This window comes from Rhinatrema bivittatum, chromosome 1 (genome assembly GCF_901001135.1).
Source record: "Rhinatrema bivittatum chromosome 1, aRhiBiv1.1, whole genome shotgun sequence".
NCBI lineage: Eukaryota > Metazoa > Chordata > Amphibia > Gymnophiona > Rhinatrematidae > Rhinatrema > Rhinatrema bivittatum.
The window spans coordinates 160,326,815-160,344,807 of NC_042615.1; the positions used below are offsets into that span (position 1 = coordinate 160,326,815).

At 41.9% G+C, this 17,993-nt stretch overlaps 1 protein-coding gene across 3 annotated transcripts in view; it reads right to left on the minus strand.

Moving 5' to 3' along the window:
• The window catches only part of UBE2K (ubiquitin conjugating enzyme E2 K), a 253,971-nt gene extending 238,604 nt beyond the window's left edge, over positions 1-15,367 (minus strand). The window contains exon 1 of one of the 3 annotated variants that reach the window (XM_029589206.1): positions 14,974-15,367. In XM_029589206.1, coding sequence (XP_029445066.1) covers positions 14,974-15,036 — 63 coding nt within the window. In that variant the 5' untranslated portion in view covers positions 15,037-15,367. The remainder of the gene's footprint in view (positions 1-14,973) is intronic. The other 2 variants (XM_029589191.1, XM_029589198.1) reach the window with 2 other exon arrangements.
• Between the last annotated feature and the right edge of the window lie 2,626 nt (positions 15,368-17,993).

A 17,993-nucleotide genomic window follows, 5' to 3' on the forward strand; every position in this document is an offset into this window, starting at 1 on the left:
GGGGGGGGGGGGGGGAGGAAGAAGAAGAAGAGAAGATAGATAGATAAAGCTAGGTTGAGAGAACATTGCACAAATCTCATGTTTGAGTGAGTTCCCTCACTCCGAAGGTGATCAAATTTTCACAAGAGTGCCCTGTTCTGTTCGTACGTCGCACTCTGAATGTCAAAGTGGCCCCTAACCCCTACACTAATACCTAAACCTCACCTCAAGTAGCTAGGTGGGCCTCATATACCTACCTAGTATGAGGGCCTTATAGCTAGTCTCTCTCTCTCTCTCCCCGCAGTGGTTGTAGGTAGGAATTACAATTCTGGCACTTACTGCAAAGTGCGAAAAAGTTATCGCGGTTTGCGGTAATATCTATGCGAAGTGCTAAGATAAGCAAGTTTGCTTACCGTAAACGGTGTTTCCATAGATAGCAGGATGAATTAGCCATGCTGTCTGGGAAGCGTCACGACCTGAAGTAGGTGGAGTCTCCTCAGCTAGTAACAGAGCTTTGACTCTGTGCGGTGGTGTTCCTGCGCGGTTCCCTCTTCTCCTCCATTTCTTTGTAGCCAAGCGAGAGGTAAGGTAGGTTAGTGTGTACTGTAGTTGACTGTCTAGGGAGGAGGGAGGGAACGCATGGGCTAATTCATCCTGCTATCTACAGAAACACCGTTTATGGTAAGCAAGCTTGCTTTTTCCCTGTCGATAGCAAGGCTGAATTAGCTATGCTGTCTGGGAGTCCCAAGCTCCCTGGTTGTGTCCATGTATAATGTTTTTTGAAGATTTGGATAGCAACCCTAGAAGTGGTAGGCAGTCTCATAGCATTTGTATAGTTGATAAGACTGCTGTACCTAGTGCTGCATCAGAGGTCGTTTGTTGTTGAAGGGAATAATGAGAAGTAAAAGTGTGAATGGAGGACCATGTTGCTGCCTTGCAGATATCCAATAGTGGAACATTGTTCAAGTGAGCAACTGATGCTGCTGTGGCACATATCCGATGCGTTTTTGGTCTACTGTCAAGTTTGATAGAACGTTTATTGTAGCAAAATACAATGCATTATGATAACCAACTGGCTATAGTCCTTTTCGAGACGGGTGGACCCGGATCGTTGGGATTAAAAGGGAAGGAACAGCTGAGAGTGCCTAGAAGTGGACAGAGTCCTCTATTTGTAGTAGGCTAGAGCTCTTTTACAGTCTAGAGTTTGTAGAAGTTTCTCCCGGTCATTGGCATGCGGCTTTGGCATAAAAATGGGGAGAGTGATGGTTTGATTGAGATGAAAAAGGGAAACCACCTTAGGGAGAAAGGTAGGGTGAGGTCGGAGAGTTAATTTGCCATGGTAAAACTCTAGGTAAGGGGAGTAGTGAACCAATGTCTGGAGCTCACTGACCCTCCGTGCTGATGTAATAGCCACTAGAAAAACTGTTTTCCATGTCACATATTGTTATGCTCTCCTCCTCCAGAGGGGAGGAAATAGCAATCTGCTGTCGCTCACCCCGCCAGGAGGGTGGAGTTAACAAGCTGTTCTGCTGTTCTCCTGAAAGGGGGGGAAGGAGTAGCGCTATGACATGACCTGCTCCTCCAGAGGGGAGGAGTTAGCTATCTGTAGATCTGTTAGCTGTCAGATGCTCCTGTAAGGAAAGGAGGTAGCAATCTGATACCAATCTGCTAAGGAGTAGCAATCTGTTATGGATCAACTCTCCAAGGAAGAGGAGTTGGCAATCTTGTATAATGATACTCTTCTGAGGAGAGGAGCTAACAATTGGTATATTGTACTTCGCTACTGAAATAGCAATCTATCATGCCTCCGCTACGGAGTAGCAATCTGTATACGTAAGCTGCTGGCAAGTCTCAAGTAAGAGGAGTAGCTAGTAGCTGTCTAAATAATACTTCCGAGAGCAGAGTTAGTGGTCTGTAGTGGTTGGCTCCCACAGGGTGGCAATAGTGAAAGGAATGACCACTTAGAGGAAATGGTGAATCCCTGGGCCGAAAGCAGATGACAGCGCCCCCAGGAGGAGATCCTGAGAGGAACCACTGGCTAGGCTAGAATATGAGAAAAGCACAATAGTTCTTTATTAGACTGGAAGCTGGACCACCAGAGATGGCAGTAGTGAGTCACTGTGAACGGCAAGGCTGAAGTCCTTCTAATACTGGAATCTAATCTCTGGGTCGCTGAGCTGTAGAGAGAGACTAGAAGTAGTGAGTAGTCAGGGTATACTGGATACAAGATGGTACACTCACAATAGTAGATGTCTGCAATGGTCTCTATGCCACAGAGAGTCTTCAGTACATTCAGGAACAGGAGCCGTAGGCGAGCACTGGTTCCCACAAACAGTCTGTAATATGAGCTCACAATTGCTGTATATGAAATGGTTTCTAGAGTAGAAAAGAGTCTGTAAAAGATTCTAGGAACATGGGCCCTCATGGAGCGAGTACTGGTTCCTATCTGCAATCTTGCCAATGTAACTCTTGATCTTTGTACCTGCGATAACATCTTGGACGGAAGGGAGTCTTCAGAGCAATAGGAATGTAGGCCCTCGTGGAGCGAGTACCGATTCCTATGTAATAGAACTCACTGCGTTCACGTCCGCGATCGCTTCCAGGCAATGAGAAGTCTTCCGAGTTTTCTGACAATCTGAAATCAAGAAGAGAGAGCGGAGCCCCTGTGGAGCAGGTACTCCTGGTAAGTTTGAAAAGGCCGAGCAGTGGAGAAGGATTCTCCTCGCTGACTCGGATCATTGTTGCAAGTTTCGTGGACTGCTGAAGCAAGTCCTGTTGGAGTTCCTTGCTAACTCAGAGGTTAGCAAACAAAGACCTTTTAAAGTGCAAATGGAGGACGTCACCTCGGGGGGGGGTGCCCCCGAGGTTCACGCCCTTGCTGGTACAAAGTCTGAAGCGCGCGTCATCGGGAACATGGCGGATCCGTAGCGTCAGGCCAGCCCAAGGGAACCGGGACCAAGAGGCGGAAAGAAGCTGCAGCTGCATCTGTCCGTCAGAGCCGAAGGGAGTCGCATCCCAGGTAGAGAGGGTGGAGCGAGGAGCGAGAAGAGGCACGAACGCAACACATATTTTATGTGACTGGTCTCTAATGGTTCAAAGGGCGATATCATTAGCTGTTCCAAAACTACGTTGAGATCCCATGGTACCAGTGGTTTGGTCACTGGCGGGTGAAGACGTAACATGCCTTTCATGAACCTAGATAATTAGTGGGTGATTTGATATAGGCAGATCGTTATGCTGTTCATGAAACGCTGCTATAGCGCTGTGTACTCTGACTGAAATGGTAGCTAATCCCGCTTCGTACAGGGAAGAGAAATAATGAACACATCACGCCAATCCTGATTAAGTTGCATTGGCTGCCGATCGAATTCCGAATCAAATTTAGAGCTATGTGTATTTTGCATAAGTTGATTTTTGCTGACCAAGTAGATTGGTTAAACGCAACAATAAAATTACATGTCCCGCAGAGAAATTTGCTTTCAGCAAATAAGGGTCTCCTAACCTTACCAAATGTTCAGTCGGCGCATCTCAACCAGGTGAGAGACAGAGCATTGTCCTTAGCAGGCCCGGGAATTTGGAACTCTCTTCCAGTTGCCTTAAGGTTAGAGCCAAATTTTAAAAAATTTAAGCGAGAGCTCAAGACCTGTTTTTTTAGTAAAGCCTATTCAAGTCAGACTTAATGATTCAGACAGCCTGCAATTATGTTTAAGCACATAGTTTTGTAGTCAGTTTTAGAATTATTGGAGAGTTATTTTTAGACTGTAATAAGGTGTGTTTTAATTAATCTTATTTATGTTAGGGACATTGATGTACAATCCGATGTGTTTTAAGATATGAATTGATGTTTGTTTTTAGGTATGCTATAATTTTAGTTAGGAAATGTATTTTAGTTATCATGTATATCTTAGAAGTATATAATGTATATTAGGAAAATTGTATTTTATCCTGTTGTGAACCATTTCGATGGATCCTGAGCGAAGCTGACCTGGAATCCCAACGTTTGAAGGCAATTGATCGTACATAACGTGTGCGTCTTTAGAGACGATGGATCGGAAGCTACTATTAACCAATCGTCCAGATAAGGAAATATTTGGATCGATAGTTTCCTGAGATGAGTCACCACCACTGCTAGACATTTTGTGAATACCCTTGGGGCTGAAGACAGACCAAAGGGGAGTACTTTGTATTGATAGTGTGAACTCTGAACTTGAAAGCGGAGGTATTGCCAAAAGGAAGGGTGAATTGGTATATGGGAATACGCATCCTTCAGGTCGATGGAACATAGCCAATCTTGGGGTTGTATCAGAGGTAGGATATTTTTGAGAGAGGTCATTTTGAACTTCTCTTTCTGAATATGTTGATTCAGGAGGTGGAGATCCAGTATAGGCTGGAGGCCTCCTGAATTTTTTGGAATGAGAAAATATGGGGACTAAAACCCCTGATTCTGATGTTGGTGGTTGGGTACTTGCCAGGTTCTTGTGGCCTGGTTTGGCCTCTGTTGGAAACAGGATGCTGGGCTTGATGGACCCTTGGTCTGACCCAGCATGGCAATTTCTTATGTTGAAGAGGAATTGTTTGAATATAATTCTGAAGTAGGAGGTTGGATAACTCCGCATGGAGGGATGATGAATGGGTATGTGCTTCTCGTGCTGGACACAGAAGAGGAAGGGGTGGAATCCCTTTTAAATTGAGATGATAACCTTCCCTGATGAGGTTGATCACCCATTTGTCTGAAGTGATGGATTCCCAGTGGTTTAGAAAAAATTGGAGACGCCCTCTTATAAAGCCTGGAGGTGGCAGTGGCTTGATGGTATTCAAAAAGATGATTGCTGTTTTTGCTGCGGCGTCATTGTTTGTTTCTGTTGTCTGGGTCTTCCCCTGGGTGTAGTCTGGGGCATGGACCTTGGAGGTACATACGGATGTGGCCTATATTGTGCATATGGTCTAGAACAGCGGTTCTCAACCTGTGGGTCGTGACCCCGGCGGGGGTCGAACGACCAAAACACCGGGGTCGCCTAAAGCCATCGGAAAATACATATTTCCCGATGGCTTTAGCCGCTGAGAAGTCGCGCTACCGTCTGCAGCAGCGCTATTCAGCTGGAACGCACGCCGTTATGGATGCGCGTTCCAAACTGAATGCCTGTGCGCATGCACAGACGTGATTGCTTCCGGGGCTTAAGGGGCGGGGGAAGCGGGGGGAACGCTCCACAGTCCATAGCAGCGCATTACATGTGTCCGGCGCTTGCTGACGTCATCAGTGGGCGGACGCAGCAAGCGCTGGAGGACAGAAGCCTAGGAGGCGGAGAGGCAAGAGGCGGAGAGCCAAGAGAGCCTGCGAGACAGCCTACTGGTGTAAAAAAGGTTAATAATGTAAAAACAGTACACACACCATACACACAATACTGTGTAAGTGTAAGGTGCTTTGTGTGTAATCATTACACAGTACACAAAGCAGCTTACACTTACACAAAGCACCATACATTTAAAAATGTGAACTACATCGGTCTTATACTATAAGAGACCACTATAAGATGTAGTTCACACTGTTCCCCAATGTATAATTATGTTTGATTTGTAGCAATGAGAATACATAATGCATATCAGGTATTTACATTCCGAATCATAACTGTAGCAAAATTACAGTTTTGAAGTAGCCACCAAAATTATTTTTTGGTTTGGGGTCACCGCAACATGAGGAACTGTATTGTGGGGTCACAGCATTAGAAAGGTTGAGAACCACTGGTCTAGAATATGACCTTGGGTAAAACAGACAACGGTAAGGTTGAAAATATATCTGCTGAGATTTGTGAGATTCCAAGGGGACGGTAAGAGATTGAAAGAACAAAGTGCAGCGGTACAAACGGGAGACCATATCTGTGAACTGGTCACCAAAAAGATTGTCTCCCCCGCATGGAATGTCTGCCAGCTTGTCATGAACAGCGTGTGAATAGTGCTTGCTTTAAGCCAAGCGAGACGCCTGGCGGTGATGGCCGAAGCAGAAGTTCTTGAAGAGGACTCAAATGACTCAAACTGATCTGAGCAATGTCTAAGTCCTTCCTTTAAATCCAGGAATGGTTGTGGAAGAGTATTATCTTGTGAAAGACAGAATGGGTGAAGTTTTTTAAGAGTCTCAAATAAGTATTGTGTAGTATAAAATTGATGGTGTTGAATCCTAGATGTCAACATGGATGAGTGATAAACCTTTGCAAAGTCGTCCAAACATTTATGTTCTTTGTTTGGAGGGGCATTGGAGAGTAATTTTGAGCGTTTTCCTTTTGCAAGAGCTGACTCTACTACCACCGACTGATGAGGAAATTGAGGGGATTCGTAGATTGAAGAGTTACGAATTTTATATTTAATGTCAATCTTCCTAGAGGTTGCGATTGTGGAAAATGGGGTTTTCCAATTTTTTTAAGAGGAAGTTTTGCAATACTGAATGCAGTGGTAGGGCAGTTGGTTCAGCCGGGTTTTCAAAAATTTTTAGAATGCCCATCATTTCAGTTCTAGGATCTGGGATTCATCCTGTTGGAACTTGGAGGAGGGTACCTACTTTCTCAATGAATTTGGAATAGGTTAAGTCCTCAGGAGGAGAATAAGGCTCCTGTGGTCCCTCTGGTGGATCCGATGGTAATCCAGTAGAAGAGAGTTAGAAGAAACCATAGAAACCTGTGAAACAGGGCTCACTGGGTGGTGGTGCTCCGGTTCTGAGCTGATGTCCCCTGTAAGAGGATCCGGTGAAGGGGGTGATAAAGTGTGTGGAGAGACCACTGGTGGAACCTGTTTTCTTTGTTTTAGGTCTTGAAAAAATGAGGATAGTACTTCTGATATTTTTGACACTGCAGATGCTGCAAGGGTTCCTTGTGGAGGGATGTGCAATTTTTGCCTTTTGTGTGGAGGATAGATGGTATGTAGTGATGTATCCTCCTGTGAAGTATTCCCATTGTAAATGTTGGGAGTTGCGTGAACTTGCTTTGGTGAGGCAGTGCTAATCCTGCTGAGAAGGAGCATGTACTGAGAGGAGAATGTTGTGAGGGAACAGATTCTGCATCGGAGAGAAGTTCCACTTCAATTACCCAGCTAGATGTAGAGAAGTAGGAAAGTGTTCCAGATGCTTCCTCTTTGTTGTTCTTTTGGAAAGAGTATGTTCCAAAAGGGAAGGATGTATTTTGGTATGAGATTGCGTGAGAGAAGCATGCTCCGTAGGTGTTTTCTTGGTGGCTGTTTCAAGAGTTGATGAATGTTTTGAGTATACGGCCTGTTTTGCACCATGAGTCAAAGAAGTGTCGTCTTCTAACTGTATGGTGTGTTTTTTGGCGGCCCCGTGCTTCGTGATGGAGCATTGTGTCGTAGCAATGTCCTGCTTCGAGGCAGCGTCGTGTTGAGGCGGCACCATGTGTCGTCGCTCCGTGCGTCGTATCGGCGCTCTGCACATGCCGGATTTTGCAGTATAGATGCTTGTTTTTTCAGCACAGAAAAGTGAGGTTCGATTGGCATTGATAGCCTAGAACTCTTCGACATCTCCCTTTTCTCGATTCTTTTCTGGAGCCCTGGTATGGATCGAGGGTAGCTGGGTCTTTTGAAACTCTGAGATAGAGCGCGGCTTGGTTCTTCCTGTTTCGGAGGGGCCCAGGGAGGAAGCCCATTTTGTATGGGCCTTACTGTCTTCGCCGGTCCCGGCGAAGAATGGGCTGATGTTGTTGGGGCATAGGAGCCCATCTTCAGATGCTCTATTTTCGCTGCTCGGTGGCATTGGGCCCGAGGAGACATGTGGCCACAGTCTCGACACGACTTTTAGTCGTGATCTGGGCCTAAACAGAGGTAGCAATAATTATGTCCGTCGGTAACGGACATCATTTTGCCACATTGGCAATATTTAAATCCAGATGGCTTGAAAAAATGGCAAAATTTGCTGAAAAAATATTCTGTAAGGAGAAAAATTGTGAGGAGAGAAAAAAAAACCCCGTGTGCAATCGGCTCGCAAAAAAAGAGAAGAGGGAACCGCACGGGAACACCACCGCGCAGACACACAGAGTCAAAGCTCTGTTACTGGCTGAGGAGACTCCGCCTACTTCGGGTCGCGACGCTTTCCAGACAGCATGGCTAATTCAGCCCTGCTATCGACGGGAAAAGGCTATTTATTGCAAAGTGCACTATTACCATAAAAAACACACCCCTTTTCCCATCGCATGCAATATTTAGTGCATTTTGATAAATCCAGGCCTTAGATTGTGAACCCTTTAGGAACAGGGAAGATTATTGTACCTAAATGCAACTCACCTTGAGCTACCATGCATAACTGTGAGCTAAATACGCAATATGTACATTAGTCCATGAACTAATTTTAATTTCCTTATAATCTATAGTAGGATAACTTTCTTCTAACTCAGATGTTCTAGACAACTATTGATTCAGAGGATATGTAGCAAGAATATTAAGCCATATGATGGGACATCAAAAATACTTTAAATCAAACTGCTCATTCTAGTTAGCTTTTAAATAGATCATGAAAATGAAAGGGTGAGTTGCCCTAAAGATTTAGCTAAATATTTTACAACAAAAGTTACAAGTATTTTGCTTCTTCATGGCAAGTACAGCTCTACAAAAAAAAAAAAAAAAACAACACTGTTCTGTGCTATGTGTTTCACCATGATCTAATGAGTTCTCTAGTCTTTCACACCACCACGTATCGCATACCTTTTCAAAGTATAAATTAAGCATTTCAGAGGTAAATGTGTAATAAACTTCATGAGACATCACAATTTTAAAATGGTTTGTAAAGCTGCCAAGGTGCAAAGTTTTGGGAAGAAGACTTTAGGCTAGTACAACCTGACAGCCCCATCATGGTATATGCAGCACTGATATTAAATAGAAGACAACTTCTATTTAATACACTAGGATGTATCACTCAACAACCAGAACTAGTCAAAGTCTCCCTTTAGAAACTAGCTTTGAACATGGCATATAATTGCATCAATATGGAAGTCAACCTCTCAAGAAATAAAGAGAAAACTTGATTCACATACCACATGCTTCAATTCCTTCCCCTCTCACCCCCTTCCGGCTGCTGCGACTTCCACTTCTCCCACCCTACAGCTGACCAATGCTTCAGAGATCTACAGCTGACCAATGCTTCAGAGATAAGCAGGGCATTGTGCTATAGAATAGAGCTCATAGAAAGGTTGTACTGAGCACAGGACTATGGACTAGCATATGTTCAGTCACCACAGCAGCCTAGTCCACCTTTTCCCATGGTTTTCCATTTCAAGCAGAGATGTTTGTGCACACATTGGCTACATGGTTAGACACAAAATTAACCCCTCTGACTTCTGAAGTAGGAAACCTTTGGAAAGAGGGGGTAGGACTGCTATAGGGACTGGATGCAAACTGCCTTACAGTCCTATGCTCAGTACAATCTTGTCAGCTCTTGCATAATTCTGTCAGGATACAAATACAGGCAGAACAGTCACAGCCACAATTCAAGAATATCACTCACAATTTGCTAGCTGTATTCTTGAGGGTTGGTAGAAGATTAAATTAAAAGAGACCCAAAAGTTTCCAGCAGCTCCAAACTTCACTTTAAAAAAAATCCAAAAATCAAACACACATGACACCATGAAAAAGCATAAACTGAATTTCTTTTTCTCTAAAGGCAAAAACAATTTCATGTAATGGAATTCTGGTCATAATTCACAGCTGTTTTAGAAAAAAAAATAGTATGGCAGGTAAAACCACAAGAATTACATCTGCCCCAGACCCTACTTGATCAGTCTTTTATCCTGCCAACAAGAATGATCAGTTTTTTCTATTCCTGAAAATATGAATCAAGGTAACAGTGAAAAGTCAAAACTAATTGGTCTCAAATTAGGACTTGTTCTCAGCCAAACATAATACTCTAACAGTCTCACCTATTTTATAGTCAGCACATTTGCATTTTGGTATTTTTTTCATCTATTTACATTTAACATCCCACCTTTTCAGTCTAGCAAGATTGCCCAAAGCAGCTTACAATCAAAAAAATTTCAAAATGTAAAATATAAACAGAAAACATAAAAGGCATATAAATGCAAAATCAATATGTAATAAAATTAAATATTACAGTGTTATAATGTATATCTTCAATTAAAGTTAAAGGGCAAGTTTTGGTGAGATACTGAAAGCACATCTGAGGAAACAATCAATCATTAATTGGGCAACACAAATGCTTTTTGGAAATGCGATCAACAAATATAGTAAATTATAGAGAGAGAAATTATAGGCAGAGCATTTGTTTTTCTGGATTTATATTTTTAATCAGCCATGTCTAATTGGCTCACTCCTACTGACTGGGCCAACTTTCTAGCACAGTTTTTTTGGTGGGATCTATGGATTAAATTCTGAACTCCTGATATATACAAAAACAGAAACATAGTATTTATAAAGAGGTGGTATTTAGAATTTAATACAAACCCTCCCCCCTTCCACCCAAAAATGCTCAGCCGATTAAAAAAAAAAAAAAAAAGTACAGCATGCCTATCTAAAAATCTAGGTTAAATAGAGACTTTACACTTATAAAAGTAAAAATAAAAAACAATCATACAAAATTTGCAACACAAAAATAACAAAACAAGACAAACTAACAGAAACCATAAACTGTTTAAAAATGAATCATACACAAGTAAAAAAAACAAGTAATAGGTACACCACTGCAAATGATGTCACCAATATCAAATCTAAACATCAGTGTAACTCATCAGATGCCTGCATAAATAGATGCAATTTTAACAATTTCCAAAACCTACAAACGTCACAGTCAGATTTTACAATATTCTACATAACCAGACCGGCTACACAGAATAACCTCTCTTGTGACTCTCCTAAATGGATCTGTCTTACTGATGGAATTTCCAGCAGATGCTGAGAGGCAGATCACAAAGTGCACACTGGCTGATAGATTTTCAAAACAGCATTAAACCAAATCAAAGCCAGCTCATCCATAACCTTAAACACCAGCATAATAATCTTAAACTTTATTTTCCATGCGATAGGAAGCCAATGTAATTGGCTGAAAATAAAAGTCAGCACTGCAGCAGCAAGGTTTCCCTAACCTGTCCCAGTGATCCCACAGCCAGTCAGATTTTCAGGATATCCACAATGAATATGCATATGAGAGATTTGTATGCACTAGTGAAGCTGCATATGTTCATTTATCCATGCATTTTCACTGTGCATATTCTGTAAACCTGGCAGACTGTGGGATTACCAGTACAGATATGTGGAACTCAGTTGAGTGAACCCAGAATCCACTGAACAAGTGCTAAAGGCAGGGGATTCAGTTATGATGATTACGAATACTTTTATCAGAGGACACTAAGATTGCAATTTTCTGTGCATTTCACTTGCATAAAATGGAATTCTGCTTACTGCCTAGCCTCTGTGCTGGAAGGTTTGAGTAAACATACACACATACATGTCTTGAAAATAACTGCACTCAAAGTAATTTAACTAAGACAAGCATACTTTCTATCATAGAAATATTTTTTTTAATTCTGCATTAAGTAATCCAAGTACCAAATGCACACAGAAAATTTAAATTTTGGAAAACAGATTCATAGCTTTTCAACTATGATTGTGTGTGTTCTTTGTGCCTGGCCCCAAACTTCTTTGAAGGGGGGTAAGAAATGTTATTAAATAAAGACATCTGTGTGACAGAGAATCATCAATTGACAGATCACAAGTTAAGAACTAGTTTTCATTTTTGCACTCTGTCTAATTTGTATTTGCTCTAAACAGATTTAGGCAGCTGGAAAACTTCAGTGAAAAGTAAAACTGTGTTGATTTTTGTAGAATGATGACTGCACTCCAAAAATCAGGTTTAACAGGTGGTATTTTCTCAGGTAATTTTTTTTGGTTAATGCTTTGCTTTAAAAAAAAAAAAAAAAAAAGCTGGCCCATCTCTAGCTATTTTAGTAACTGTGATTACTGGTGATAATTAAATTTTGTTTTCTAATAAAGTTTACATATTTTCAAGGGAACAAACAGATACATTTAAATTGGTCAGTAAGGCTTGCGCAACCAAGGCATTAAAGAATATCTCTCAATTTTTTTTTACTGTAGAAGGGAAATTGTTGACATTTCAAGACCTACAGATGGAGTACTGTATAGATCATAATCAATTTTATGCATATTTGCAGGGTAGGCATTACATCCATTCATTAGAGAGAGATGACTGGCAACAGGAAGATAGGATTCTTTTATTGGACTTGTATGATATATCAGATCCAAACAGACTGACAGGGAAGTTAAAACCTCATACCTATACTAAGCTGGTGAATTCTTGGGATCAAGAGACAAATGTAGCGCTCATAGAGCATCAGTATATGCAATTATTTATATGCATACCTTCTATAACTTGTAATGTAGGCCTATGTGAAGTGCAGTATAAATTTTGACAGGCTGTTGCAATACCGGCACACAGCTTAACACATGATTGCACGTGCATTATGAACATGATCCATAACTCCCAATGCAATACGGGAATTAGCGCATCCAGAAAATGTGTCCAATAGAGCACGTAGCTAATAGCGCTCATCACATGTAAATTCCATGTTGATGAGGCTATTAGCTAATCCCCGCGTGGCCAATGTGCCCACTGCAATGCGGCAAATTTTACACCAGCTCAGGGTTGGCATAAAGGATATGCCGCACTCAAGGGTACCCTGGAAAAAGAAAAAATTTTTGCTGTGATTCCTCCACTTAGTATCGTCATGATACTAAGTGGAGGAATCACAGAAAGATTGAAGTAAACAAAAAACAAAACAAAAACTTGGAAAAAAAAAAATTCTGGGTGCCCAAGATAGACAAACAGAAGGTATAGGCCGTGTATCTTGTGCCAGTAGCAGGGGGGGGGGGGGGAACGGATGCTAGGGATGCCCAATTTTCCCTAGCGCCACCCTTTTTGCACGATCCCTCAATTAAATAATGCATCACACCCCCAAGAGAGGTGGTTGGGCGCACTTTAGGAGAGCGGGCACTCAATCACAGGCACCTGTTTTACACAAGCCGATATTGCATGGGACTGTTAATGCGATACCACTATTCTCAACTTAGGGTATATATTATGAGAATAGCCACAACAGAAAATTGTACCAAATGCCACTTGGCTGTAGGAACTTTAGCCATCAATTCTGGGGGTGTCCCAAAATTAGTAAATTTTGGAGGAAAGTGATCCGACATATTCAGGTTCTAGTTGGTATAGCATTACCCTATGATGCTAAAGTTCTTCTATTTGACAATATGCAAAGTGTACCTTTGATGGTTCTGTTTTAAAACTATGGATAGGGAAAATTCTGCTGCTAGCAAAGCAGTGCTAGCAGCAGAATGAACATACCCTGACACACTGTGTGTTTTTGAAAACTATATGGAGAAGACTGATGTTTTCTGCAATAAAAGTCTTTTTATGAGCCGTACATACAATCGCTCTCTCATACAACAAGGAGTATGATCCTGAATGACTTTTTTTTTGGAGGGGGAGAGAGAGGGAACTTGTAAATAAGATGTCTCTGTTGAACAAGTGATGAACATGAATTCAAGAGGGGGAGGAGGGGAAAAGGGGGCATTTATCTGTAAAGGGTTGAGCTTTATTCTTTGCTGAGAACTGGAAAGAGATTGAAGTGTATCAGCTCTTGTTCTACATAAAATTAATTTTAAAGAAGTGAACATAAGTTAACGATTTATTGCTTGTAGTGCTTTTTCTTCATTTTGTATTAAACCTCTAAAAAGTAATCTTTTTTGTCAAAACTCAACATTCCCATATTCTTAAATTAGCATCCTCTGATTTGGGTACTGAACAAACAATTGCTATTTTTTAGTTTATCCAAAGGCTTATATTCTGCTACATCCAATTGACTGAATGTTGGTGCTAAAGTACCCAGTTTCTGGTATATACAGTACTAATATTGTAGAAAGCTGAATTCTCCACAAGGTGTAATATCTACTGTTGAACCAACGGAATGAAATATCCAAAAATGATCATGTACATAAAAATTTGAGACCACAGAATCCCCTCTTCAGTAATAACAGTCAAGCTGAAGGAAAGTAGATATAAATCTAAAAATTTACACCACCTTAAAAGCTCATGTACATCATCTCATGTTAGTCCAACAAAAGAAACTGCAGTTTCTGGAGAATTATTTTAGTCCAGTTTTAGCTTTTTACTCCTTTCCTCATAGTGACAATGCATAATAGCAACTAAAGATCAAAATGTTCCATCCAGTCTGCCCAGCAAGTTTTTTAGGGTAGTAGCAACTGCCGCTCCGTACAGGCCTTCTGTTAAGGGTAGCAGAACATGATGCAGTCTGATACGAAGTGCAGATTTCCATCAAAATAAGTATGACAACAAATACTACCATGCAAAGGGACAAACAAATATCGAGAAAGGCCCACCGTCTCCATCCAGAAGATAGGCAGATATACACTGACAAAAAGATTACGTAACTTATTCCCATTTTAAAAAGTTTAGCTTTCAAAAACATACCTAACTTCTGAAAACAATTAGCAATACATTATTCCTTTCAATTAAGAACCAGCCAGGGGGAAGGGGGGGGTCTGTCAAAGCCACGGGAAGGTTAGCAAGAGCGCTCCACTGAAAGCTGCTGATCTCTCCAATTTTGGTTATTTACACAAGCGCCTAAGGGAGGGGATTTTAGGCCGGGATTTTTCAAGAAGCTGCTTTTTTATGGCCTAAGCTCAGACCATCATTTCACCACACACACGTTGTTGTTGCTGCTGCTGCTGATTCCTCCCCGCCCGCCAGGCCTGGCTACCAAGGAACGGAAACGGGACGGACTCTGTCAGCAAGAGCAGCCGACGCGGGGCACCTTCCGGCACTCGCCGGTCCCGGGAGCCTGAGCCGAGAGAGGCTAATCGGGAGGCGGGAAGAGAGGGCGCCTGAGCCCGGGCGGGTGGGCCGGCGGCTGCCGTTGGGGTTCGAACAGAAGCGGCAGCGGCGTGTCTCACCTCCTCGCTCTTCAGCACTTCCTTGAACTCGCGCTTGATCCGCTGCACTGCGATGTTTGCCATCTCTGACTGCCGGCCTCTGCGGCTCCTACTCTCCCGCCGGCGGCGCGTTGCCACCCCACTCGCTCGCTGGCTCTCCCTGTCTTTCTCTCCGCCCGGCCTGCAGGTGCCGCTACAGCTCTGGCCTCCCCAAGTTCCACTCTTCCGACCCGGGCCGCGAGCTCTGCCGCCTGTTTCCGCCTTTCTATAGCGGTAACTCTCTCTCTCCGATATAATAGTCACCGACAGGAAACCCGACCAAAATGGCGACCGGGCGGCGCCTGCGCACTCCGCGGAGGGACTTTGCCACAGGAAAGACTTGCCTTCCCCTTTCCCCGCGCTTGCCGGCTTGCTTTCCTTTCAGAATCTACAGCAGGGTGCGCGCCACATCCATACTTTCCCCAGTGCGCGACCGTACTTAAACCAGGTTTTTCTCTCAGCTTGCTCATATTTCGTCGCGTGCATCCAGAGTATAGTGCGCCTAATTTAACACAATTTTCATTATATTGCGAAGAATGGGGCGGCACTCAGATTTTATAATGTGCTTAAGTGTAGCCAGAGTTTTCAATTGGCATCAGTGACATGTAATAGCAGAGGCCATTCCCTAACTCAACTTGATTAATAGCAGTAAATGGACTTCTCCAAGAATTTATCCAAATCTTTTTTAAACCCAGCTACACAAACTGCACTAACCATATCCTCTGGTAATAAATTCCAGAGCTTAATTGTACATTGCATGAAAAAGAATTTTCTCTGATTAGTTTAAAATGTGCTACTTGCTAACTTCATGGAGCGCCCCCTAGTCCTTCTATTATCCGACAGAGTAAATAACCGATTCAAATCTACCCGTTTTAGACCTCTCATGATTTTAAAGACCTCTATCATATCCTCCCTCAGCCATCTCTTCTCCAAGCTGAACAGCCCTAATTTCTTTAGCCTTTCCTCATAGGAGAGCTGTTTCATCTCCTTTATCATTTTGGTCACCCTTCTCTGTACCTTCTTCAGTGCAACTTTATCTTTTTTGAGATGAGATGACCAGAATTGTACACAGTACTCAAAGTGTGGTCCTAACATTGTTTGCTGTTTTGACGGTCAATATATTATCCACTATGATACCTAGATCTTTTTCCTGGGTGGTAACTCCTAATATGAAGTTACTACAGCATGCGTTATTTTTCCCTATATGCAACACCTTGCACTTGTCCACATTAAATTTCATTTGCCATTTGGATGCACAATCTTCCAGTCTCACAAGGTCGTCCTGCAATTTATCACAATCCGCTTGTGATTTAACTACTCTGAATATTGCTTCAGTTATATGTTTCAAGTTGTGTTCTAAGTTGATCTTAGTTGTTTCATAATAGATTGTACTTTATTTTAATTATCCTTTCTTTATTTACGATATGTTCCATGTAAACCGCCTCCCCGGCGATAGTTATCTCTGTTAAATGTGAACCTGAGTGATATGTATTGTATACAGGAACTTCCGGTATATAAAAACCAAAAATAAATAAATAAATAAATAATTTTGTATCATCTGCAAATTTATTTATTTATTTGAAGAGTTTTATATACCGTTATTCGGTAAAGCCATCATAACGGTTTACATAGTGAATAATTTTTCATGGAAGATTTGAGATATTATAACATGGTGAACATTACAGTAATAAACATAACAATTCTAGGAAGTGATATAAGGTGGATGAGGAGGGAAGTCTGTTAGATTGTAGATTATAGTTATGAGTTCATTTGAGAGTTGGTATGAGCAGATGATTGGGGGTCCGTGAAGAATTTACGAAACAGTAAATTTGATTACCTCACTTGTCGTATTCCTTTTCTGATCATTTATAAATATATTATAAATATCTGATCATTTATAAATATATTATAAATATATATATCCCATTCAAACTCCACTCCTCCAACAGACCAACTAGGGATATTCTCAAAGGCACTCTGAAATTTCCCCCCACTAAAGCCTCACGCCTCTCTACAACCAAAGACAGAGCTTTTTCGATAGCTGGCCCATCTATCTGGAATAGCATCCCATCAAATCTCAGACTGGAGCCCTGCCTTTTAACTTTTAGAAAAAGACTTAAAACCTGGCTCTTTCTCCAAGCCTTCACCGATCCACCAGACTTTCACTAGTTTGACCTTCACTCTTACCCGACCTTGCATTTACACTCAAGAATGGACTCTGACTCTTCCAGGTTAAAGCACCTATTAAGCTTTTAACCGTACACTCTACGGTAACACTTTATATTTCTCCTGCCTTATCTTCCTTCCAGCTTGTCGCAAGCTTCCAAGTTCTCTTTCCCTGTTGATTGTAACTTTGACTTATTCCCACCTATTGTTTAGCTCTCGTTTACTTGAATTGTTACTCCAGTTATTCCCTGTTAAATGTAAACCGATCCGATATGGTTATTACTATGAAGGTCGGTATAAAAAACTGTTAAATAAATAAATAAATAAATAAATAAATATTGAAAAGCACCGGTCCAAGTACAGATCCCTGAGGCACTCCACTGTTTACCCTGTTCCACTGAGAAAATTGACTATTTAATCCAATTCTCTGTTTCCTGTCTTTTAACCAGTTTGTAATCCACGAAAGGAGATTGTCTCCTATCGCATGACTTTTTAGTTATTTAGAAGCCTTTCATGAGGGACTTTGTCAAACAGCTTCTGAAAATCCAATTACACTACATTTACCGGTTCACCTTTATCCACATGTTTATTAGCCCCTTCAAAAAAATGAAGCAGATTTGTGAGACAAGACTTCCCATGGGTAAATCCATGCTGACCGTGTTCCATTAAACCATGTCTTTCTGTATGCTCTAGAGATGTGACTCGGAACCGGAATCGGTTCGGATTCCGGTTCGGATTCACATCGGGGGTTTTTTTTTCGTCCAGCCCGATCGCAGTTTTGTTTATCGGCTGCGCCCGAGCTGATAAAGAAAAAAACCACCCCGACCCTTTAAAAC